This window comes from Cibotium barometz, chromosome 28 (genome assembly GCF_041138505.1).
Source record: "Cibotium barometz isolate CiBa-2024 chromosome 28, ASM4113850v1, whole genome shotgun sequence".
NCBI lineage: Eukaryota > Viridiplantae > Streptophyta > Polypodiopsida > Cyatheales > Cibotiaceae > Cibotium > Cibotium barometz.
This window is the reverse complement of record NC_141073.1, coordinates 18,432,848-18,459,677: the sequence shown is the minus strand read 5'-3', so window position 1 is coordinate 18,459,677 and position 26,830 is coordinate 18,432,848. Positions and strand designations below refer to the sequence as shown.

The window sequence follows — 26,830 nt, the reverse complement described above, 5'->3', positions numbered from 1 at the left end:
CCTATAGACATACATTCGGAATAAAAAAACATGTATAATTAGATTTAAAATTTAAGAGAGACACTAGTATGTAGCTAGAGAGTAAATATTACATCCCCTCTCCTGATCCCAATGTGTCCTGAGTCGCATCTCCTTCTGAAAGGCCCTCCACGACTCAAGATGCATACTAGTGGGGCGGGTATTCTCTACCACTAAGAAATATCTCTTACACATTTCCAAGTCACATCCAAGAAGTTAGAATAAAAAATTACTGCATGTATCAACAACTATGAGCTATGAAACACTCACCCATCAAGTCACTGAATTTCATGTGACATAGACATAGGTTGCACAATGAGTCTAAATATAGATTACAACTAGAGATAATACCTACTAGGTTCATATGAGTGAAGAACTCCAAAAGAATTAAACACGCTATGAATAATTTCACTACAAACCCATACATAACTAACTTTAACTTGTAGTTTCTCTAATTTTTATTTTGCTCCAAAGTCAAATAGGTTTTGACTCATCCTCTGGCACATCGCCTCCCTCCAGCATGCCTACGCGATCCTATGATAGGGTGAGGAGGTGTGTCCTCGTCTTCATTAAACATCTTTTGAGAGTCCTCTAGATCCGTGCAGCATGAAGCTGATGAGGCACACACATACTATGAGAAAAGAGTTCCATGTTGGTGTGTGAATTATTGAGGCACTCACCAGCGCGAACACGACGGCAACGCCGTATCCACAAGCTATAGTTTGGAAGATTTCATGATGCACCGGTGTACCAAAGAGACAGATACATTGACTCATTCAAATTCTATATGATCTTGATAGACAAAGTGATATATAACATGCATCTAGGTACAATCATCATGGCCAAATCCAATTGTGCACATTTTTTATGATGACGATGGCTTTCACGGGCTTATTGGATCTATGCTTCCTTGCACGTGACATAGTCAAATTGTTCTTCAGTAAGATGGAGGCACGTGCGCACCAATTACCTCCTGGTTCTCAGTCCAAGATGTTTGGTGATCATCCCTTACCTAGTTGCCTACTATCTCTAATAGAGACATATAATCACAAACATTATGGTGCCTAGTTGGGAGTATCACTTTCGGTTGATGGAGAGGTTTTCAACTTCTGGGGTGCTTGCTATGTAATCATGCCATCTATAATTGCAAGTAGGGGTCGAGATATTTTTATTGCACAGGCTTTACATGTCCCAGTTCACTTTGAGGTCACTCTTATGACATTTTGTAGACCCATCTATTTATGGGGTTCGTGGCATCAGCTTGCTCACTACATTAGGAGTATGACCACATATGGACTAAGTGCTAATGTTGTTTCTGTTGCTGGAAGAGGCATTACCCATAATGCATTAGAGAGATTGTATATCGATGGCACACCTTACACTCAAGGAAATATATGGAGGCTAATCAATAGTAAGCAGAGGGAGGAATGAAAAACCTAATTGTACTTTTGTGGTGTGACAATGGTCATAAGCCAGTGCACATGAGTAGAGATGTGCCTAGATACGTTGTGGTCAATGGTCATAAGCCAGTGCACATGAGTAGAGATGTGCCTAGATACGTTGTGGTCAATGGTCATAAGCCAGTGCACATGAGTAGAGATGTGCCTAGATACGTTGTGGTCAATGGTCATAAGCCAGTGCACATGAGTAGAGATGTGCCTAGATACGTTGTGGTGGTCAATGGTCATAAGCCAGTGCATATGAGTAGAGATGTGCCTAGATACAGTGTGGTCAATTCTATTAGATTATTGTGTGCTGGTCAGGAGTTGCTAGTGAATTATGGTAGGTGTAGGCAACCACCAGCTCCACATAGAGAATAGATGTATTTGTAACATTTTTAGTGCACATGTCTTTTATAAGGCTTTGATCCATGACATTCTAGTAGTATATTTACATTTTTCACTTATTATATCTTGTGGCACTAAAGGTCCTATTAATTTGAGTATATTTGAAATAGCTTGTGTATATGATGTCAAAATTTGATGAGACTTTGAAAATGTGTTTACTTATGCCTTGTTGTCACTTGTCTTATTACTTTGTTGTCACTTGTATTATTATGAATTATTCTGTCTTCATGATTGTCTAATTCATATTGGATCATAGGTTCTAGATATGATATTGCAGAGGAGGATGTGCCCTTATATCGTCTCAACATCACTCTCGATTTTTAGTAGTGTATGTGAGTTCTTAGAGCACATGATCCTAGTACTTTTCAAAGGTTGAGAGAGCAATACGCATGTCAAAGAGAGCAACCTGATGATGCGAAGCATGAAGCTGATGGCATGACTGGATTTCTTGATGATTGGTTTCTGAGTAATATAGATGACAATGATCCTCATGAAAAATATCTCTAAAAAGAAGCATTCACAAAGATCTACGAGGGTTCTTCTATGACAAGATTATCTTTGACCTTCCTCATCCTGAACCTCCAAGCTCGCTACTCTTAGTGCAATGTATCAATTTCAGCATTACTAACATAAGTGGATCATATACATGGATGCTAAGTGATAGTGTATGTTTATTTTCCTATTAAATTGTTGTTATTGTCAGATTACTCTTGATTCTCTCTATTTTTCCAGGATTCTTGGGTTTATTTAAGTTCAAGGAATTGTTGCCATATATATATAGGCAGTGATGTGTGTGAACACACTTAGGACCGCCGGGGCACTTTTTCCCTCTTTAGGAGGTTTTTTCCCCCGACTTGTATATACGCCCATCCTTCTAGGGCTAACTTATCTTTTGTACATTGACACAATCTAATACTTTGTGTTGTGTGCATTCTTGCTCGTTCTTCTCCAAGCTTTGTGTGCTTTCCTGCAACCCTAATTCCAACAATTGGTATCAGAGCAGGCATCGGCTCCCAGGGCTAGGCTGCCAGCACCCTCCGACTCACGTTCTCCGATTGAATTGAGCTTCGACGAGCGCTTCCAGGCTCTCAAAAATCGCATCTGAGGTCGTTTCGGGCTCCGTTTTTGCATTTCAAGTTCTGCATAGGTGTTTTCATCATTTTCTGCAGAAATTTCGACAGTACAGTTTTCTGCAAAATAGGCATACATACTCTATTGTGGACCGTGCTACATAGCACGAGTTGTTTTCTGTTCATTCTTTGCTTCATTACAGGTAGCTTTTACATCAGTTTCAGTCAGTGGCCATGGCTGATAACAGCAATGATGTATTTCGCATGTTATCTGCTGATGACAAATTGGATGGAGACAGCAACTACCCACTTTGGGCATACATGATGTAGCATGTTTTGGTTGCAAAAGGAGTGTGGAACATTGTGCAGGGTATGGATGTACGTCCAGGTTCTGTGGATGTAGGATCTGTTGAGGATGTTGTAGGTTGTAGCAGCTCTACTGTTGCTACTGTTTTACCCACTGCTGAACGAGCTCGTTGGGATGGTAAAGATGCGCAGGCTCATGCCGTGATTGCACTTTCTATCAAACGTAACATCACCCCACATATTCGTTCAGCTAAAACAGCGAAACAGGCTTGGGATATTCTAGCTGGTTTGTATGCAGGTCGTAACGAGGCAAAAATCGCTTACCTGCGTAAAGAGCTAGAATTGAAGATTATGCAAGAAGAATATGACATGAATGTTTTTCTTGCTGAGATTAAAGATCTCAAAGAACAGTTGATTTCTGCAAGTGAGATTATTCCCGATCATTCTCTTGTGCAGATTGTTCTTGATGCTTTACCTGAGACATATCAGACTTTTGCTTCCACGTGGAGACTTCTTACTGAGGACAGACCTTATGCTGTCAAGTATGATACTTTAGTCAACAAGCTCTTGCAAGAAGCGCAGTCCAGGCAAAACAGGGCTAGGCAGCGTGCAGTTGATCAAGCATTTATTGCTGCCCAACAGCACAGAAGAAGTGGTAAGGCACCCCTTCCACTGTTTCTTCTCCTATTAGTAGGTCTGCAACTTCTTCTCCTTCCACAGGTAGCAACAATAAGTCTGAGAAGGCTCTTGATAAAGGCAAGAAAAAGACTAGGTGCAACTATTATAAGGCAAATGATCATGTCATTAAGAATTGCCCTAAGCTAAAGGCTAAAGAGGCAAAGAAGAAAGAGTCAAATGCCACAATAGCGATGCTTCTACAAATGCAGATTCTGCCAATGTTATGCAGGATACAGAATGGGCGTTTAGCGTGTATTACCAGTATGACCCATCTGTACATGATGCATGTTTGGCAGTTTTTGTTGACTCTAATGTATGGTATTTTGACAGTGGTGCTACAAAGCACATTACCTCATATCGTGATATGTTCACTTGTCTTGAGGCTGTCTCTAATGGAGATACTGTCACATGTGCCAATAATGCTTCTTACCTAGTGAAGGGCATTGGTAAAATTATGCTTACTGCTACAAATGGCAGCGCTTTCACACTTTCAGATGCTTTGTATGTGCCAGGGATAAAGAAGAATCTATTGTCTGTCTCTGCGCTTGCTAGACTTGGATTTGTAGTCAAATTTGTGGATGATAGATGTACTGTTCATGATTTGACTTCTGGTGATACGATTATTGTATCTGGCACCTTGTTTCGTGGGCTATATAGGCTCAATTCTTATGACAAGTGTGTGGAAGATTCAGCAAATGCAGTTTCTGATGAAAAGGCAGTTTCAGATGCAAAACTATGGCATGCTCGTTTTGGTCATCTGAACTTTGCTAGTTTGCTGCGTTTGCAGAAATTTGATATGGTTGCTTCATTGCCTCCTCTTGAGGCACCATTGAAACATGTTTGTGAAGGCTGTATTTTGGGCAAAATGCAGCGTTCTGTGTTTCCAAAGGATGGTTCTGTGCGAGCCACTCGCAAATTGCAACTTGTACATAGTGATGTATGTGGGCCTATGCAAACTCCGTCATTTGGTAAACACTTGTACTTCGTGACTTCAATTGATGATTACTCGAGGCATGCATGGGTATATCCACTGAAGGCAACGTCCGAAGTGTTTTTGTGGTTCAAAGAGTTTTTTCTTATGGTTGAAAATGTATCCAATTGTACTGTGGGCACCCTCCGTTCTGATCGAGGGGGGGAGTACTTGTCTAAAGAGTTTGATGCATTTCTGGCTAGTCGTGGGATAAAACACCAATGTACAGTGCCGTATACCCCTCAGCAAAATGGTGTTGCTGAGAGGAAAAATAGGTCACTTATGGAGATGGCACGATGTACGGTCAAGAGCCAAGCTTTGCCATATGCATTTTGGCTTGAGGCTGTCATGTGTGCTGCATATGTACTCAACAGGTGTCCCACTAAGGCCTTGCAGTCTATTACTCCATACGAAGCTTGGCATGGCAGGAAGCCTTCTATTGGTCACTTACGTGTCTTTGGTTGCTTGGCCTATGCTTTAGTGCCTGTGCAACAATGCAAAAAATTGGATGATAAGGCTGTCAAATGCATTTTTGTTGGTTACAATGCTAAGAACAAGGGTTACAGATTGTATCATCCGCAGTCAAAGCGTATCTTGATTAGTCGAGATGTTGTTTTTGTGGAAGATGATGTGCAGCCTTTGTTATCATGTACCAAAAAGACAGGTGTGAGCTCACGGGATGTATTTGATACATTGTTGCCTCTGTTTATAGGTGGAAATTCAAATGTAAGTCCTAATGAGGCAAATATTCAGCCTATGCAGATTTCAAACGACATCATAGATCAGCCTATTTCTGATGCAGATTTACAGGATGTAATTTCTGAGGATAGGGCTGAAAATGAGCAGGCTAGAGGTATGCCTAAATGGCTGGTGCAAACCTTGCGTGATAGTAAAATTGATGCACCTATATCTAGTCGTACTCGTTCAGGTTTTCAGCATGCCTCTTATGCATCAGATTGTTATGCTTTGGCTGTGTCTAGTATGTGTGAAGAGGAAGAACCTCTTTCATTTGATGAGGCACAAAAATCAGAAAATTGGTTGGCTGCAATGCAAAGTGAATATGATGCTATAATGAAGAATGGTACATGGTCTTTGTGTGATTTGCCTATTGGTAAAAAGGCCATTGGATGTAAGTGGGTTTTTAAGTTGAAACGAAAGCCAGATGGCAGTGTTGATCGCTATAAGGCTAGACTTGTTGCAAAGGGTTATGCTCAAGAAAAGGGCATTGATTTTGATGAGACCTTTGCTCCTACTTGTCGTATGACTACCATTCGTAGCATTTGTGCATTGGCAGCTCATAATGGTTAGAATGTACATCAGTTGGACATAAAGACTGCGTTCTTGAATGGAGATTTGCATGAGGAGGTGTATATATCACAGCCTCGTGGTTTTGTTCAAAGAGGGCAGGAAAACAAAGTGTGCAGGTTGAAAAAGGCTTTATATGGTTTAAAGCAAGCTCCACGAGCTTGGTATGAAAAGATACATGCATATTTGACTGCACATGGTTTTCAGAATAGTCCAACAGAAAGCACTTTGTATGTTAAACATGTGGATGATGTACATCTAATCATTGCTCTCTATGTCGATGACATGCTGCTCACAGGACCAAATGAGAGTCATATTGCTGATTTTAAGGCTGATTTGAATGCCTCTTTTGAGATGTCAGATTTGGGGCATTTGCATCATTATTTGGGGATACAATTTTAAGCAGCGTGATGGAGGTATTGCTTTGTGTCAAACAAAGTATATTGAGACATTGTTGCGGAGATTTGACCTTGAAGACTGCAAGCCTATTGCTACTCCAATGGAGACAGGTTTGAAGTTGAGTCTTCATGATGCTGGAGATCACTTTGATGTCACACTCTATCAGACAGCTGTTGGTTGCCTCATTTATGTATGCATTACGAGGCCGGACATTCAGTTTGCAGTCTCACAGGTGAGCAGGTTTATGCATAGCCCAGGATCTCAGCATTGGAAGGCAGTTAAACGCATCTTTCGCTACTTGAGTGGCACCATACATCTTGGGTTGTTTATCCCAAGGGGGGATCATTGCCGCCAGATTTACATGCTTTTTCGGACTCAGATTGGGCTGGTTGCTATGACACAAGAGTGTCCACAAGTGGTTTTTGTTTCATGCTCTCGGTAGCTCATGCATATCTTGGTTGAGCAAGAAGCAACCTACTGTGGCCACTTCTAGTTGTGAAGCTGAGTACAGGGCAGCTTTCACAGCAAACGGTTGAGTGTGTGTGGCTCAGACGGCTTATGGCTAACTTGGGTGTTGGACAAGAGTCTCCCACCTCTATCTTCACTGACAGTCAGAGCGCATTGGCAGTTGCGAGAAACCCAGTTTTTCATGCTCGCACAAAGCACATTGAGGTGCATTATCACTATGTCAGGGAGAGACTCTTAGCAAGAGAGATCAGCTTGGCCTATGTGCCAACACAGGACAACCTCGCTGATCTTTTCACAAAGGCGCTTCCTCGTGATGAGAAGTTCGAAGCTTTCCGCAAAGCTTTGGGCTTGCTTCCCTTTGTGGACTGATCTATTTCGGGCATGGCACTCCCCTATACATGAGTGCCAACTCTCGTTCACACCATCACTCCCAGGGGGGATTTGTTGCCATATATATATAGGCAGTGATATGTGTGAACACACTTAGGACCGCCGGGGCACTTTTTCCCTCTTTAGGAGGTTTTTTCCCTCGGCTTGTATATACGCCCATCCTTCTAGGGCTAACTTATCTTTTGTACATTGACACAATCTAATACTTTGTGTTGTGTGCATTCTTGCTCCTTCTTCTCCAAGCTTTGTGTGCTTTTCTGCAACCCTAATTCCAACAGGAATTTGGCTGATCTTTTAAAAAGAATCTAAATTTTTTTAATAACAATTGTGAGAAAAGGATTTTAGAAGACTACCTCTTCTGCAAATTTGATTCCCCTTGAGGTAACCAAGGATGACTTGAAATGACCTACTTCTCATCCTTTATATTCTGACTGTAGACTTGCCTCACATAAAACCAACTTTATTCAAGCCATAATCCTTGGAGAGTTTTAAGAAGGAGCGTAGACCTTGAGATTAGTCTTGATTTACAACCTTTTATAAGCAAGAGAAAAGACTAATGAGCTTCTTAAATAAGGTAACATATTAATTAGAAGTTACTTCCAATGTAAAATTCATCCATAAGTGCATCATTCTTAGAATGACAAAATCATAAGCAAAGCCTAATTAACCTAATCTTTCTTTCAAGAGTATGCATCTATTGTATGATTTGATCATCTAATCCAATGTGCATACTAGGTGACCCTCTATTCTCCAGGGGTTCATCTAAAAATAGGTAAGTATAGCACGTGAGTTCAAATGAAGGGGTTTTTTAATTCAAAGTTTTGAGGTAAATTTACAGAAATACATTTACAATAGGGGTTTTGTTAATTGATTTTTTTAAGAAACCTGTAACTCCACAAAGAAAAAGGGGTTATTTTATTCATGAAAAATTCACAGGTAAGGGGTTTTTAAAATACCCATGATATATAGGGTTTCTTAGTAGTGCACCTCGTGAGCCTCTATTCCAATAAATGGATAATGTTACCTTAACATTATGCATAAGTGATCTATTGTCAATGTTGGATTAAATATACTAGCATATTCTAACATATTATTTAGCCAAGAATATAAAGATGATTTCAAGGGAAACATTTCTAATCATCCTAGGCAAGAGCTTGTATTAGCATCATCATGTACCAAAATATCATTATAACAACACAAGCTTAACATTATGTGTTAATTATATTCATAAAGATATAAACTTAGTCTTATGCAAGATTTTCCTTGACCAAAAGGGAACCTTTATCTTATGGGACATGATAAAGTCCCATTTTCTTTCTCTTTACTTTTATGCAATGGTTCCTTATGCAAGTAAGTCAGACATTCTATTCATCTCCTTGTTCATCATCAATAGTAATTAAATAAATTTTCATATAGAAACTAAAACTATTTCACTTGATTGGACCAACCTTAATCATAATTTAGACAAATTATGGTGAATCTATGCAATTATTCATAGGAAAGACAAGGTTCCCTTTTTAATTTTCTCCCCTAAAAAGGAGAGGCATAAAATCTATTATTCTTTTTTGAAACTCATTTATTATTATGATTTAAACCTTAATGACTAATGTATTACCAAAAGGAGAATGCCTAATCCAACCTTACCCTAATCTCATGGAAAGAGATAAGATAAGCTCTGTTTTTAGGCAACCCACTATCTTGGAAAATCTTGACAAAACCTAGTTACTTTTCTATGATTATTTCAAACTAAAAGAAAGAACTCTAACTAAATAAACTCTGAGAAAGGAATGGAAATCTCTCATTAAGTCTTAAACATGCTTAAAGGAATGTTTAAGCAATTAAGTAACATGATTAAAGTATTGATTAATCAATTAATTAATTAAACATGCTTTAACATATTAGGAAAGGGATCATGATTACCTTCGTTAAGCTAACCGTTCCCCAAAAGAGAGTAAAAGGAAAGGTTTTATAAGAGATTTTGAAAGAATAAGGATCTTGAATTGAAAATGTTCCCCTTTACTCTTACCCCTCCCCTTCTTATACAAGTGAGGAGAACTCCCTATTTAAGGAACCAAATTCAGTCAGCAATTTAGTAAAAAATAAACAAAAGATATGAAAAAAGCCACAGTTTGGTTCCCTAAAATATCCCATGAATTTGGACTTCTTTCACTTTTCTAGGCTTCAAGGGAATTTAAAAATGCTTCTACTAGGTGCCTTTGTTGGAAAGACCAGGGCTAGAGAGAGAGAGAGAGAGAGAGAGAGAGAGATTGCACATGATCTCAATGATTGTATTATGAATAATAATACTCACACCATGTATAATGTATTTATAGGCACTAAGTCCTTATCTTCTGATCCTTACTAAGAGGTGCTTCACACATAGAGTGTTCACATTAAAAGGTTGAAAAGACTTTTCACACCATTGAGACTCAGATAATTCCAACAACCGCCCTTAGAGTGAAGGTGGTGAGACCCAAACACAAAAGAAGTAACCAATCTCCAACTCCATCACATCAGTGCGCAGAGAGGTGAACTAGCCAGGTGAATGTCTCGTGCCATTACTATTCCCTCAATCAGCTTATGACCAAGTCCGAGATTATGACTTAGTCACCCCCCAACTCCTAACTGGGATAAGAATACATCTTTGCCTTTTATAGCATCAAGGCTTTTACAACATCTCCAAAATACATAAAAAATATTCAAAATTTGGGGGACAATCCGAGTAGAGAACCCTTGACTCAACATAAAATACTAGATATTGAGGAAGATTCCCCCCTTGATGCCGATGAAGATCCTTTTTGAATGTCGTTTCCAAGCCAATGTGACTTGGGCTATCATTTTAGGCACACATGCCAATGCAAAAAACTTGGAATGGAAAAAGTCTAAAGAAAAAAAGAGAAATCCCTAGATTTTCGTCAAAGCAAAGGCTTCATCTTGATGCTAGAGGATTATTCTTGAGGAACCCCCAAAATTTTGGAACTGCACATGCTTTAGATGATTTTGTCCATTTTGTAGAAAAGCACCAAGTTTATCATGCTACAAAAGCTTAAACTCTAATGTAGGGAGAGGGCTTGCTAGTGCTTGGTGATGGTTGAGTCAAAGACATGTGGCTCCGCCTATCACATCCCTAGTTTCCTTGCATTTGCTCTGAAGGTTAAACAGGCACACTCACATTAGAAGATGTTCTTCAGTGTGGTGGTGACTGAGATCTTTGATCATTTTTATTTAAATAGAGAGCAGAGCTCGAGTTGTGTGCAGGAAGCATGCACACACAATACAAGTGCTACTGCTGTGGGGGTGCAAAATCAAATTGTAGAATCACTGAGAAGAGACCACGAGCACTGTGATGCCATAATGTTGGTGATGGCCTTCTCGCCTTCATGTTTGACGATCTTTCACCCATGACATTTTGCTATGGAATGATGATGATGATGGAGATGAGGGAATAGAGGGAGAGTAAAGAGCAGGCTAGTGGGCCCTCTCAAAAAATGCAAGCAAGACATAACCAAAGAAAAACATAACCTCCAGTCACGTTGAGAAATTCGGGGCATAGGTGAGGTAGCCAATAGGGTGGAGATGGAGGCATGTATTGGGCTCAAGTAGAGAGCCTTGGACGGTTGGGCACAGATCTGGGAACACAAGATCATGAGCAAAAGCAATACAATGATTGGCTCATGGGGGAGGAAACACATATGAAAAAAAAACGTGCATATGTGAGGGTGGTCTACATGGCATTAGTGAAAGATAACACAAATAACACAAAGCAAAGAGATAGGGAGATCAAAATGTAGGCTCTCATGGCTTGGTTGATGATGATAATGGACAACAGATGAAAGCGATTAGACCATGGCAATGTGGAAAGAAAACACAAGCATATGAAGGGATCAAGGTGGAGGTGGTAGCTTTGATACCATGTTGGAAAGCATGGCGCCACGATCATAGGAGGTGAGAGTGGAGATGGAGATGGAAGCTTAATCCATGGTGATGGTGACTAGGGCTAGAGAGAGAGAGAGAGAGAGAGAGCCGAAAAAGGGCCGTAAGGCCATTTCTCCTCCATCGGTTAAGAGAGAGAGAGAGAGAGAGAGAGAGAGAGAGAGAGAGAGAGAGAGAGAGATGTAATAGAGCTCAAGTGAGAGAGAGATTGCACATGAAGACAATGATTATATTATGAGTAATAATACTCACACCATGTACAATGTATTTATAGGTACTAAGGCCTTATTTTCTGACCCTTAGTAAGAGGTGGTTCACACCTAGATTGTTCACACCAAAAGATAGAAAAGACCTTTCACACCACTGAGACTCAACCACTTTTTCGTCTCTTTCCCTTCCTATTATTTTATTAAACTCACATGGGTTAGCATTAAAGACTCCATGGTCAACTCTCATATCCTTTCAAGTGTCAATTTTGGCTTACTTTAATCAATTCTTAGGTATATTTATCCATACTTGAGGACCTTAGGAGTATCCCTAATTCAACCTAAGTTAATTTTTTTCCAAAATCTATGGTCTTGGCATAGGGGTGTTTCTATGGGAATCCTTATACTTAAGTTTCTTTACAAGTTTGACTTCATATTTAATTTCTCACTAGACATGCGAGTTCTCAAGATCAAAAGGAAGATTTTCATTCAAACATATTTCTAAAATTCAACATTTATCTCTAGAATACATTTCTCTCTCTAGCTTTCACTTGACAAAATTCAAGAATTTTTACATTAGGCTTGGGGAGGGATCTCACCTCGATCTCACACAACAAGTCAAGGAAGAAATAGATAAGTTGCTGAAGGTTGGATTCATATGACCTTCCATCAAGCAAGATAGAGTGCTAATAGATCTTGCAACCACTCATCAATAGTGGGAGAAACCTTCCACTCCTCATCATCAGGAGTCATTTCATGTCTTAGAAGAGTACCCAAATCAAACCTTTTTAGATTTGGGTGAAGGTAGAAACACCTTACGTCAAGCAAGACATACAGCCACTAGAGCTTGCTAATAACCATTGGGTGGGATGAACTAACCACCCTAAGGAATGGCTACCATTGGTGGATGGGATGAGCCAATCACCTCTTAGGTGCTACTTATCTTAGATAGGTGGCCATTTGAGCAAGTAAGACAGTAAAACACTTGACGGTAGGTTGTGCGGGTGAAACCATGTTAACCTACGAAGTGATTATAACATACCCCCTTCCTAACGGTAATGGGTGACCATGTTCTCGCATCACCTATGTTGGTGGTGAAGCTATTGCCGAGTTGGAGAGGTGTGGATGAGGGTGGAGCATTGAGCAAATGCTTTTCTAACAAAAAAGGTGAAATCATGTGACTAAAGGCCTTTTTTGGTGCCCTTGTTAACTAGGCCACAAGCTAAGTATTACACTCATTTTATTGCATATTTCCATGCTAGTTTTTGAGGTGGTGTTGATATACGAGGCCAAATTTTCAAAAGAAAATCAAAATGCGCCGAAATTTCATTTTTTGATGACCACGAGTAAAGGTGCGACTCTGATTCTCTCTTAACGAGAAGGTGACTCTATGTTGATTTGAAGGTCTTTGGCCTCTTGGAGAGTCGCTAGTCAACTCCATTGCTCATACTTTAGTAAACTTGAGGATTGAGGATGGCCGCATTGTGGCTTGGAGCCTCTTGTATAAGGGTAAACACACTCATTGTATTATATTTATATGCTACCCTGGTCCCTCATGGATATATTTGAGACTTGAGTGGCTCGGTGTGTTAAAAAGTTTTCGTGAGAGGTGTGAACCTATACACCAAGAATGTATAACAACCACTAAAAAATCATGTGGAAAAGAAGTTTAAAAAGAAAACACGAAAGGAGGCTATCACATGACACATGCTGTGACCTGTCTCCATCAATTTTCACTCGAGAGAGCTTAGGCACCCAATCATCTTGAAGCAATCTACAACTGGCGAACCCACGGGGCCATGTGCGCTAAGAAATTTTTTCAGACGTTATCCAACCTGCGGCCATTACGTTTCTCGTGCTGTGATTGGATGTAACGATCGTCAACCAGTAAAACGTTAGCACGTGTCGTTCAGAGGTGAAGGTCGCCCTATTTAGCATAGCCTTCACACTCGTTGGCACCAAAGTACGTTCGTTAAGTGTTCAATTTTTGAGGTGATCTTCGTGAGGTCGACATGGCCGCTTCTACCGCTGCTCTCTCTTCTGCCACCTTCAGCGGCCAGCAGCTGAAGCCCGTCAATGAGCTCGCCCGCAAGGTGGGGTTTGGCGAGGCCCGTGTCCAGATGATGGCTCCGAAGAAGGCTTCGACCTCCGGCAGCATCTGGTATTTAATGTTGGACAAAAATGTGAATAATTCCTTTCATTGAGCGGCAAATGTTGTGATCTCTGTGATGCTAATGCTCTTCTGGCCTTTGGTTATATTGCAGGTACGGTGCTGACCGCCCTCTTTACCTTGGTCCATTATCTGGCTCTCCCCCCTCATACCTTACCGGTGAATTCCCCGGTGACTACGGCTGGGACACCGCTGGACTCTCCGCTGACCCTGAGACCTTCGCTAAGAACCGGGAGCTCGAGGTTATTCACGCCAGATGGGCCATGTTGGGCGCCCTTGGGTGTGTCACCCCCGAGCTGCTTGCGAAGAACGGTGTGAAGTTCGGCGAGTCCGTGTGGTTCAAGGCCGGCTCTCAGATCTTCTCTGAGGGAGGTCTTGACTATTTGGGTAACCCTAGTTTGGTCCACGCCCAGAGTATCCTGGCCATCTGGGCCTGCCAAGTTATTTTGATGGGCGCCGTCGAGGGTTACCGCATTGCAGGCGGGCCTTTGGGCGAGGTTGTAGATCCCATCTACCCTGGTGGCTCCTTCGATCCTCTTGGCCTGGCTGATGATCCTGAGGCCTTTGCTGAGCTGAAGGTGAAGGAACTTAAGAACGGGCGCCTAGCCATGTTCTCCATGTTCGGATTCTTCGTCCAGGCCATTGTCACTGGCAAGGGCCCTATTGAGAACCTATCTGACCACCTTGCTGATCCAACCGTCAATAATGCTTGGGCATACGCCACCAACTTTGTCCCCGGCAAGTGAGTTTAGTTTTGTTAGATGTGCTTCACTGATAACGATTTGTGGTTTGATCATGGAATTTGAGCTGTGTAGGGATTTTTATGACCGTATTTTATTTCAATGAGCATTCTGTATTTAACCTTTGTGCCTGTCTCTATTGCGTCGAGGGCGGTTGACATTCTTTATTGTGATTTTAACGTTCTAATCGTAGTAATTGGGATTTTTAAACTGACCGCGAGAGGAGATAATATTTGAACTTCCGGCAGGTAGCTATCAACATAGATAGAGTATTAGTTCGTTTTATTTGCTAATCGTAGATACCTTACGTCGTCTTATTGAAGGAGAAGCTACGGGGGAAATGCTTTCTGACCGTGAATGATTGAAGTAGGTTAGTTTATGTAAATTCTTCACTTTTCCGACAGGTCTTCGACTGTAGGAGAATGTATTGTATTGTTTACAGGTGAGTAAAAATGTGTGCTTAACCTTTGTAGCAAGGAAAAAATGGGTTTTTTTCTACACAAACGCTCTCATTTACTCTTGATTTATACCTGTCATCTCTAGCAAGTAGTGTCATCTATATTCCAAGAAAAGCTTTTTCGTTTCTACTGGTATGTAATACAAAGCCAGACTTTGAAGGTGAAATATATGCAAAGTCTTACAATGAAGTTAACATGTGTAATATGTTTGTTTTAAATGTGGTATATTCTAAGGTATCCACGGACTTTTATCCTTGTAGATAATTACATGAATTTTAAATGCGGATGTTTTCTTTTTGTAGATGACTACATGAATAACGTGTATCAATAACTTATGTTGTATGTTGCACGTGTGTCAACGTGCTTGTTGGTCCACTTGTTCAAAGGTTTATTTGCGTTCAGCTTTTTGGTGTTTCTCTGCGTGGAGCCTTTGGGCGAATGTTTGCTAGATGATTCTTGACGAATATCTGATCCGCCTATGACGTTTTCCTTTCCAACTGTTTGTGGGCTTTTTCGCGTGGAGTCTTTGGTCGGAGCTTATGGCCACTTTTTTTTGTGGAGCCTCTGGATTCCAAGGTATTTTCGGATTTTTCTATTGTTGTAGATGACCGCATGAATTACGCGTGTCAATTACTCATGCTGCATGGTGTACGTATGTCGACTTGCTTTTTGGTGTACGCTTAAAGGTTTGATTGCGTGGAGCTCTTGACGCTTCTGCTTGGTGCTTAAGCCGGAGCTTTTCGCCGTCTCTCTTAGGGAGCCTCTAGGCAATCGTCTGCTCGAAGGTTCTAGGTGAATGTTTGCCCCGCTTATTACGCTTTCCGTGCCAGCCGTTTCTTGGCCACCTCTTATATGGTTGTCTTGTTTTGTTGTGCATGCCATGTTTGTTCGGCATGCCTAAGCACTCTCATAGATGAATGAAGATGTCGTCGCCTTCGCAGCTTCTTGGCGAACCTTCTTCTTGCACAGGGTTGTAGTTTTTTTTCCCTGTCTGCACGCGTTCCTTTGCTTTCTTGCACGTGTTTTTGATGCATGTTTCCATGCATCACTTTTTGTGATTGTTTCTGATAATCCTTCTGAAGGATTAAAAAACAAAGTTTGCTTTTGTTTTATCTTTTCTGTTTAAAATACGAAAGTGATGTCTCACATCGGTACATGATATTCCGTAACCTATGGTACTTGTTGAAAAATAATTCACAAAAATGCACATGTCACAACAATCTCAATATGCACCCAAATCTTTTGTGATGCGCCGATATTAATTAATTTTCTATTACGCCTAATAAAGTTGTTATTTGTGTTTTGTTTGACCTTGGGAAATTTGGAAAATTCTTAAGGTTGAAAGGCGCATCTATTTTTAGAAACCAATGTTCTGAAATCTAACAAATCTTCTAGAATTCTTGTTCTGCATATGCCTTGAAAGCTCCTCAACCATATTAATTCGAGATTCGATGGCTCCTCAACCGAAGGCAGGGAGAGAGAGTAGACAGAGGGTTTGGCCATGGAGCATATGGCGAGGACGAGGAGGAGGAAACGGAGGGGGCAGGCAACCATTGGCGAGGGCGAGGACGAGGACGAGGAGACGGCGACGACCGAATAGATGGTAAGGACGAGAGAGAGGAGGATTAGACAAAGGGGTGGCTGGGAGCAGATTTGAGGATGAGGAGGAGACAAATAGTGTGGCTGTGGAGCAGATGTCGAGGAGGAGGAGGAGGAGTCAGTGGGGGCAGTAGTGGAGCAGACGGTGATGAAGAGGAGGAGGAGGAGGTGAAGGATTGCTTGGCCATGCAACAGATGGCGAGGAGGAGGAGGAGGAGGTGGTGAAGGACTGGGTGGTTGTGCAGCAGATGAGGAGACGGAGGGGTTCCACGACGAGGTGGTGCATAAAATTTAATGCAATACAGACCGTTAAATATACAATACAAACCGTTTGTCTCAATTTGACGACGAAAAATATGCAAAGCCTTGCACGAGGTTATTACACCATTCTCGATGTTTTATTTCATCTATATTGTCACTTTTTACACTTTCGATATAATTTGTTTATTATAACAGTTGTTTGGAGATGATGGTTAAACTAAGTGTGTTGGGAGGAGAGTTATGAGTGATACTGTAAAAAAAACCCTAACTCCATGAAGAAAAAGAGGGCATTTTATCCTCGTAAAATTCAAGTAAGAAGTTGTTAATACTTCTTGAACGTATTTGAGACATAATATTGTGTAATAGTGCACCCCCTTGATGTTCTCATATGTTAGTCGAGTGATGGATAGCATGCATGAAGGAGATGTGGGTGCAGCAAATGGAGGAGTATTCAGAGGGGTTGAGGACATTGGGGGTTGGAATGTTTTGAGAACACGAAAGGAGTAGTGGAAGAGAGTTGTTCCAAACTAGGTAAAAAAGAAGTTCAATGCCAACGCGTTATCTTATTGGCCTCAAAGGAGGGGTAGAAAGGTATATTTGAAAGTTTTCTTGATATTGTTAAAAGAGAAGTTGGCCTCTTCTCCTTGTGCAGTGTGATCATTTTTTGCTTTGATAAATCTTCTTCTAAAGTTGATATTGGTAGATGGTTTTATAAGATGTCACCTTTCACGATAGAGTGGTTTCTCAGGTCTTTTATTTAGGAACAAGATTCTTTAAAATTTTGTTTACTAAAAGGCTAAATAGTTTTTGAGCTTTTTGTTGCGGTGCCTTATTCATGGGCCATATACTTGTGCATGCCTTTTTATCCCCTTTTGATGCGAACAAAAGCTTGATAGAAGCGTGGCCTGTTTGGGTGGAGATAGTGGTCCCTCCCCATGATCAAAGCCAGTGTTGAGGGAGATAGCTAGCGTTACTGGTCCGGTCCTATGCCTACCTAAAGATGATGTTGAAGGCTGCTAGGCCAAAAATGCATGTACCTCTTGGAATACCATGGTTGAAACCCCCAAGACCTTACAGGTTGACTTAGGAGAGTTGGAAAAACTAGGGCTAAACTTGAAATTTGGGCCATTTTCGGGTGCTGGTTTCAGATGTGGGAGCTTTGGGCACATAGTAAAAAATTGTTGGGGGTGGGGGAGGGGGGCACAAATAAAATTAGACAATGAAGTACAGTAGTTGGGAGAGACTTGTGGAGATAATAAGGCTAAGGGAATGACAAAGCAAATGTAATAAAGGGCTAAGGCGGTTGTCTGACTGTTAGCATGTGACCTCAGAGGGGTGGAAGGAACTTGAATAGCTATAAGAGGAACTTGAATAGCTACAAGAGGAATTTGGAGTGTCTTCTAGGGAAGGGTAGCTTGTTCGATAGGTGATGGAGGAGGTACAAAAGGGTTGGACTTCCATAGCTTTTGATGAATCCTCCTGGATAAAGGATTGGCTCTAGTACAATGATGTAAAGCTGGACATAGGGACAACAAAGGAATTGTATAAGGAATTAAGAAAAACTGAGCAAAATATGAATTACTGTAATAAAATCTGGAAAGGAAGCTGGAGTTTCAATAGCTAGAGAAAGGGATGGAATGCAATATGAGAGATTGATATTCCCACAAAATCCCAAGTATTTATTTGGAGAGTATGCATGGGGGCTCTACCCATTGGATTACGTTGCTTTAGAGAAACTTGAATAGCTATAAGAGGAACTTGAATAGCTATAAGAGGAATTTGGAGTGTCTTCTAGGGAAGGGTAGCTTGTTCGATAGGTGATGTAGGAGGTACAAAAGGGTTGGACTTCCATAGCTTTTGATGAATCCTCATGGATAAAGGATTGGCTCTAGTACAATGATGTAAAGCTGGACATAGGGACAACAAAGGAATTATATAAGGAATTCATAAAAACTGAGCAAAATATGAATTACTGCAATAAAATCTGGAAAGGAAGCTGGAGTTTCAATAGCTAGAGAAAGGGATGGAAAGCAATATGAGAGATTGATATGCCCACAAAATCCCAAGTATTTATTTGGAGAGTATGCATGGGGGCTCTACCCACCAGTGGATTATGCTGCTTTAGAGAAACTTTACTAGTGGTTGTTGTCCAAGTGCAAAGGATGGGAAACATGCCTTTTGGGACTGCCCTGATTAGCAATAATTGGGGACCAAAAGTTGGAAATGGGTTTGTTGTAATACAGGGATACAAGGCCAATGGGGGGACTGGATTTTAGGGAGATGGTCAACTAATGATGGACATGCTGATTTAATCTTTAATATAATCATGTTTTGTTGTCTTTGTTGGGAGATATGGAATACCAAGAACTGTATAGTCTCAAAAAGTAATTGATACAGGGAGAGATGTGACAAAGTTGGTGCATAAGTGTGTATACATGTGCTAGTCTATTTATTATGTAAGTAAGCTGAATAAGGAAGAGATGTTACAGATGATTCAGGCTCTGCAGAGCAGCAGACAGCCATCACTTGATTCATATTCCTGCTAGCGAGACTTTCATTCATACTGGGCTGGTCTATTTACTATTTACTATTTACTATTTACTATCTACCATGTAAGTAAGCTAAATAAGGAAGAGATGATATAGATGATTCAGGATGTGTAGATAGCCATCGCTTGATTTGTATGCTTTCAGGAAATTACAGGGAAAAACTTGAAGTCAAAGCTAGTGAAGTTTGGACCAACGACTAACAGATGGTACCACAAAGTGAAACAAATTGATCACACCTATGTGGCCTTTATGGAGAACCCAACCAGACCAGTGATTAAAATCTGGATAAAGAAGGGGGAAGTTCTGGAGAAACAGTTTCCTAAAGAATGAACCACTGAAGTTATGATTGATGCTTGCATTTAGCCTGGTTATTAGATTTCATCCGAACAGTCTTCTTTTGCACTTGAGGATGACACATGGTCTTTGGTCTTTGGTATGTAGTGACTTGCTAACCAAGGATTGAATGATATAAAATTTGATCTGATGTAATGATGTAAATCTTTTTTGATAATAAATATATATATCTATTGGTTCCAAAAAAAAAGAATTTTCTAATCTCTGGAGAGGGGAGTCTAAGGCAGGTCATAGTTCCTTGGCTAATCTCATTCGGGTAGTGTATAATGTGATTTTTAGGTCACTCGAGGAAAAACCGTACGGATAACTTGCATGGGGATCAATGCTTGTTGTCAATTAAAGGTAAAGTTGTTCGGCTTGAAGTTATCTCACATCAAGTCCTTGCCCCTTGTTAATTTCATTGTTAAGTCAGTCTTACCCTTTTGAAGGTTTCTAAAGTTGAAGGTATTAACATAAAATATACTATAAGTGTTGAGAGGTGAATAGTCCATTATACTTTTCTATTTAAATATGTAGGGTGAAATAAACCAGCATTTTAAATGATATACTATTATAATGACTCTGTCTTTCATGAATAAAGATTGACCTTGGTAAGACACCCCTACCCCTACCCCTAGTAAAAGAAAAGGCCATAAATGACGAGTCTGTCTTTCATGGATAAAGATATACCCTAGTAAGACACCCCTACCAATGTCTTTAAAAAATCGTCCCTAGGTGTAATTTTCATAGCTTAAATTGAGACAAACTAATTGTAATTCTGGTTGGACTTGAATTTAAAGATTCAAAATTTTAAAATTGTAGTTATAAAACCGGTTAAGATATGCAAGGTCATTCTTTATTTCATTGATTAGAAAAAAAGTTTATTTATGACATTGACCCCTACCCCCAAGGAAAGAAATGGCCATGGATGCGATTATTTCATAGTTCCTCTAGGACAATGTCAAGTCCATTTGAAATAGGCATACTAAATTAGATAACCAACTAATGGTCAAAAGATTTGTACGCAACATGTGATTTAAGCAAAGTTGCTAGCAACCATTATACAAAATCTGAATGTTTGTCTTCAAGCGTATACTTATTACCAAATAAATCATAGACTTGGTTTGTACTCTAAGGTCAAACATGAGTACACAAGTCCACAATTGGGGCCTAGTAAAATCTCATTGAATTGAAAGTTCATCTTACATGGCCAACTTAGTGTGATCAAATTGTTACAAAAGTGTGTTTTTAGCTTATATTCAAATTGTTTCAAAAGTGTAGTATTAGCTAATGATCAACTTAGAAGGTAAGAGCGATAAACAACCTATAGCTTAATTGTTGAAAACAATGCATATTTAAACACTAATAAAAAACAAAATCAAATTGTTTCCAAGAGGATGAAGAGATGTACATGGAGCTTAATTCTTTTGCCAAGCAACAGTGAACAGCGATTGGGTTTAGAAGGTCAAGCATGATTTCAATAATAACATCATCACATACAAGGCTAGAGTGGTAGGAAAGTAATATGTTTAAAATTAAAAGACTAAATATATTAAAGTAAATGCCAAGTCTAGATGTAGATATGAGTACTAGGGTGCATTAACAACACATCATGGCTAGACATTACATAAAATGGATGTCAAGAATGTATTCCCAAATAAAGGCTTTAATAAGAGGTTCACAGAGAATAGTAAGAGGGATATGTCAAGAATAAAGGCTTTAATAAGAGGTTCACAGAGAATAGTAAGAGGGACATGTTCATCTAAGATATCATGAACATGTGTGTAAGTCTTAACTAGTTTTCACACTCATTCAGCTAAACTAAAAAATGGTATAGCGTGTATTACTAGTCCTAAACAAGTACGACACCTAGTCCGTAGACTTTCACTCTTTGACATTAAGCACAAGAAAGGCTACTTTATATGTTCTAGCGTTGTCTTACAAAAGATAAGTACTCGTTTTATCGCTTGTACCGAAAGGAGTCGACCAAAAAAGTTTGAAGAGAATGAGACTAGTTACATTAAGTGAGTTTAATGCCAAGAGAGATTTGACGGTTTCTCATACTCTGTAACAAAATGATGTTGCAGTGTATAAATTGCATGGTTGTGGAACTATGCTCAAAGGCAAAGGATTATGGAATTCTTTGTTGGACGAGGTTGTTAACACTATAGTGCATATCCTTAACATGAGTTACATAAAGGTAGTGAAGGGCATGACACCTCAAGAAGCTTATTCAAGTATGAAATCAATAGTTACATATTTTAAGACATTTGGTTGTGATTGTTTTGTGCACGTTCTAGACTCATCCAAAACCAAGTGGGATTCCAAGAGCAAGAAGTGTATCTTCTTGGGGTACATTATTGAGTCAAAGGGTTATCCACTATATGATCAAGGAAAAAACTAGGAGCCTTTTTTAGCCCAAGGGCTAATTTAGAGGGGTCTTTGGTATTGTCGGGCTATTTCACCAAAAACTTTTTTAGGAAAATTTGCCTAAAAGTTTCTGCTTTTTAGTGGGCTTTGGAGATAAATTCTCCAAAAGTACACTACATACTACCATATAAGATAGAAAATTTCAAAGATCCACCCAAGTTTCTAAAGTTAATATATTTTCTTTGAGCAAGGTAGGTACATGATCATTGTCCTATATATGGAAGACCTCATTACGAACAGGGAACCATGAAGAGAAGATCCGGCAACAAACAGAGGAGATGTTGAGTTTAGTGTTTGATATGATAGACATATGTATTTCTATTTATGGGTGACCTCCCGTGCAAGTAGCAACCCCAATCCCCCTATGTTGAGGAAACCCTACCCTAATGTGTCGTGGGAAGTTTCCTATCCGAGCTCGAGCATGGCTTAAGAGCTCCGGCGTAGCCACTCGTCACCGCCATCCTCCCCGCACTCATCACACTGAGGTGGTTGCTCTAATCGAACGGGTGATGCAAGCTCTCTCACGAAGATCATGTGGGATATCCAGGGAAGAGGATTGCGTTCGTAGTCCTAATCACTCAAGAGAGAGAGAGAGAGAGAGAGAGAGAGAGAGAGAGAGAGAGAGAGGAATCAAGAGGGAACAAGTGATAAGCACTAAGTGATTAGCACTAATCACTCAAGAGAGAGAGAGAGAGAGAGAGAGAGAGAGAGAGAGAGAGAGAGAGGAATCAAGAGGGAACAAGTGATAAGCACTAAGTGATTAGCACTAATCACTCCCAAACCCTAATCCTAAGCACACCACACATGCTAGATTAGAGTTGCAAGACAGAGGGAGAGAGAGAAAACTCCACTTCTATTGCACAAATGGGAGAATGAGTTACAAACAAGAGGAATTGGCTTTTATAGTTCCAAGCCTTTTCCCACTAGCCCGCCCGGGAGTAGTGACCCGGGGCACCCAAAACATAGTTATAAGGATTTTCTCTATGGTTTGGCCAACTGACCAAGATCCTCTTGTATGTCCTTTGAAGCTTAATACTTGGGAGCGTCTTTAGGGCATTTCCCTCATAAAATGATGAGATTTACAATATATAGTGCTGGTGCCCATTACATAAGTGTGCAGACATAGTTGTCATAGGAATGTGTTAACCAATATGTGGTTACCTTCCTAATGTCGATTGCGTCCTCGTGAGTGGTGAGAGGTTGTTGAGGCATGCAGGAAAGTGTGACACTTGGTTGGTTCTCCTATCTATTCGAAAATAAGAGGGGGTGGAGGAGTTAGTATGATGGAAAGAAGTTAGTGGAGTACTGGCGATTAAGTATCCAGAGGCTAATGGGCTCTTATCAGTTTGCTTTGTTGGATGTGCGAGTAGTACTCTTTTATTTTGTTTTTTGTGTTTTTCTTCCTTTAAAAAAAACGCCTTTGTGGAAGGTCATCCTCATTAGAGGAGTTAGAGTATTTGAATGAGTAGACTAGCATGGAATACTTAGTGACCAGTATCCCAATGGTAGGTGGTATGATTAAAGAGGAGTTAGTAAAACAATGAGGTTAGTAAACAAGTTGTGAGGGGGAAATTCTGGAGGAACAAGGAGGCAACACGCATGGATATTGCTTGCGCTCCGAGATGCTTTTTGTCGATGGCGATGTTCATGAAGCTCTAGCATCTTTGTCAAGACACCGTGATGGGTATCTTGGCTCCTTTGGATCTTGAGTCATCAGGTTACGGTGTTCTCTCTTTTTCTTTTGGTGCATTGTGGGATCCTGTGTGGATAGGAGTGGTAGTTGATGATGGCAAGGATCCATAGGTGTTAAGCTGAAGAAGAAGTTTTGGGTAGGATGAATTAGGCATGAAGCACATTTATTGGGGTGTAGCGGGGGTGATTAAGAAGATCCAGGTGATGGGTCGTACCATTGACCAGGCTTGCACCCAACATGGTCCCCCATCCAAAGATGTACCTCGATGGTGGGCCCCATGGTCCTAATCACCTAAGGACTCCCCTTTTTTTTTACATGTGTTTATTGGTCAGCACCCCTAAAGAGGGTTTTGTACTGAGTGGCCCATGTGGCTAGATTTGTGAGCTTACATTTGAGTTTATCTTTGAGTGGTTCGATAAGCTCAGCCATTTGTAGCACTGTCCCTTGGTTTGGTGATGAAGTCAAGGACCGGGGTGGAGATTCGTGAAGGAGGCTCCGTTGGGGGAAAAGGGGTGGGCAAATTGAGCTTTTGAGTACCCATGGGTTGGGTGAGGGCAAGTCTGTAGGATTTTGTCAAGGAGGAGGGGACTTGTCTTCCCGTTGATCACCAAACTATCTTCGTCGATTGGACAGTACTAGCATGGTGGGTGTGGTTTGGGTGAACTGTTGAGGGGTATGCCTTGGGAGCCAAATGATGGAGTTGCCACCATGAAAGCCTTGGGCTTCTAAGAGACATTTGGGCACCCAACGCTGCCGAGTGTGTGATGAAGGTCTGTGGTTGTCGAGGCTTCTTAGTTTTTTGTCGATGAGGCTTTGAGTTATGATGTGGTTATCAACGCGGAAGAGAGGCTTTTAATTGTGGCTTTGGGAGACAAAGGTGTGTGTTGCCTTCATGGAAGCCTTGAGCTGTAAGCACGTTGGTAGGCATCCACCATTGGTGGCTTCGTTGTGCTTGGGGTTGCCTAGCCGGCGGTTGTGGGACCTTTTGTCGCAACATCCTGGGGAGTTGCTGGGGGGAATTGTTGAGATATCGAGCTCAACTAGTGCTACGATGGACATTGATGACCTGCCTGGGTGATAGCTTCGGCATCTACACCATTGGTGGCATGGTTGGTGAGATTATGGGTGATATGTGGCCAGTGGGATGACAGGCTGTGTGACAGCCATTTTGGATTACCAGAGACTGGCATAGTTATAGTGCCAGCTCATTTAGTTGGGTTCACATTATGAACCGACCCTTGTATGTTATAGTAGTTGAGTACTAACCCTTGTATGTTATGCTGGTTGAGTAGAGAAGAAGAAGATAGAAGAAAATTCAGCCATCCATCTCTCTCTTGTGTCTTGCTCTCTCTTGTGTGTGTGTGTGTTTTCTTGCTAGGGTTTGAAGCTCTCCCTCTCCCTCACATTCTCTTTAGGAATGAGCACAAGCGGTATGCTTGGGTAGCCAGAGATGAGTGTTGCCTTCATAGTAGTCTTGTGATCGTAGGAGGCGGTCGGGGACAAGCCAACATTGAAGCTTGGGCTTAGGGTTGGTTTTTGTTCGCTTAGTTGGCTTTTTGTACTTGGGTTTTAGAGATGGTCGTTTGGGGATCCATAGTTTTATGTAGCCATCATAGAATTCTTGAGTGGTAAGAATATTCTTGATCACCCACCATTTATTATCATGAGATAAAGATATGAGGTCAGGGTGCTTGGAGTGTGGGTGGTCGAGGTTGTAGAGTTGAGGGGCAATGTCGACAGACGAGACGTGATTGTCATTCGTGGATGGTGTTGATAGTGGCTGATCGACCGACTTTAGTGAGGCATGGGGTGTGGGCACAACGGGGGCTGTCGATGATGAGGATGGGGTGTGATAGGGAAGGGAAGTTGGGGGCGAGGGTGTGTGTATAATTTCCTCTTGGGGACACAAGAGGACTGTGGCCTTTTAGCCATTGATTGCCATGGTGGCCTTCTTTTCGCGCCAATTGATTTGCCAGTGAGTGGCATCAATCCACTCTTTTCCAATGATAATCAGGCCTTGGAGTGCTCCTGCATTTATAACATGAAATATGCACTCCAAATGGTTATTTCCAATAGAACTTTTAGGAATGAAATACCCAACACTCATTAAACGCATTTCATGTGAAATTTTAATATAATTGTTTTCTTTTGTTATTGTGGCTTTTCCAAGAGCATTCCACGCCTCCAAGAATATCAGATTGGTGCAGACCATAGGATATATGTGGGCTTGCCACCTTGTAGACCACGGTCGGGATTCCAATCCATATTGTTGGTGGGTTGAGTTCTAGTGGTAGCTCAAGGGTAGTGGAAGGCTTACCAGTTAGTGTGGGGGGAGTGAGAATATCATTTGTCGAAGTAGTTGGTGGGGGCAGAGGAGCAGATTTGAGGCACTCTCCATCCCAGAAAATCATTGTTACCTTGCCCTGGGGAAGCTTGAGGGTAGCTGTGTTGTCAGCTGGGGTTGATTATACTTGTAGGCATTCTGGACCCAGTTGCCTCCAAGGATGACTACCTCCTTTATCTCACCTGTGGGAACCACATAGAACTTACAAGCCCTAATGAGTTAGATATAGTATATACAGTTTGTGTAAAGGACCCAAGGCTTTGTATATGCCTTCCACAAGGCAACTAAATTTTGGCATGGGCAGTGTTAAGAGATGGTTTGCCTAGAGAGACCCATGTTTCCCATAGCAAAAGATTGTGGCTAGCTATGGGTGACAGGAGGGCACTTTCTATTGCATATTTCTACCATGGCTTTGTAGGGTTCATGAATGGTCGGCATGAATTGTGTGCCGAGTTCGCAATGGGGGATGGTATAAATTGTAGTAAGAAGTTTTAGCCAATCATGGTCAACTTTGTCACTATTGACAAAAGTAACCGAGCATGGCAACCTCACATTATCAAGGGCTTGATGACAAGCATCGTAAACCAAGAGATCATTACTCCTAGTGATGGTCACAGAGTCTTCGACAAAGGGAGATTTGGCCATGGGATGTGAGTGCCAGGT

At 41.0% G+C, this 26,830-nt stretch overlaps 1 protein-coding gene across 1 annotated transcript; it reads left to right on the top strand.

Moving 5' to 3' along the window:
* The first annotated feature begins 13,538 nt into the window (after nt 1–13,538).
* Nucleotides 13,539–14,626, top strand: LOC147622606 (chlorophyll a-b binding protein type 1 member F3, chloroplastic). Its single transcript, XM_086822129.1, has 2 exons — nt 13,539–13,751; nt 13,855–14,626. Exons 1-2 carry the CDS (start codon nt 13,603–13,605, stop codon nt 14,504–14,506), a joined length of 801 nt encoding a protein of 266 aa, XP_086678255.1. The 5' UTR covers nt 13,539–13,602; the 3' UTR covers nt 14,507–14,626.
* The last annotated feature ends 12,204 nt before the right edge of the window (nt 14,627–26,830 follow it).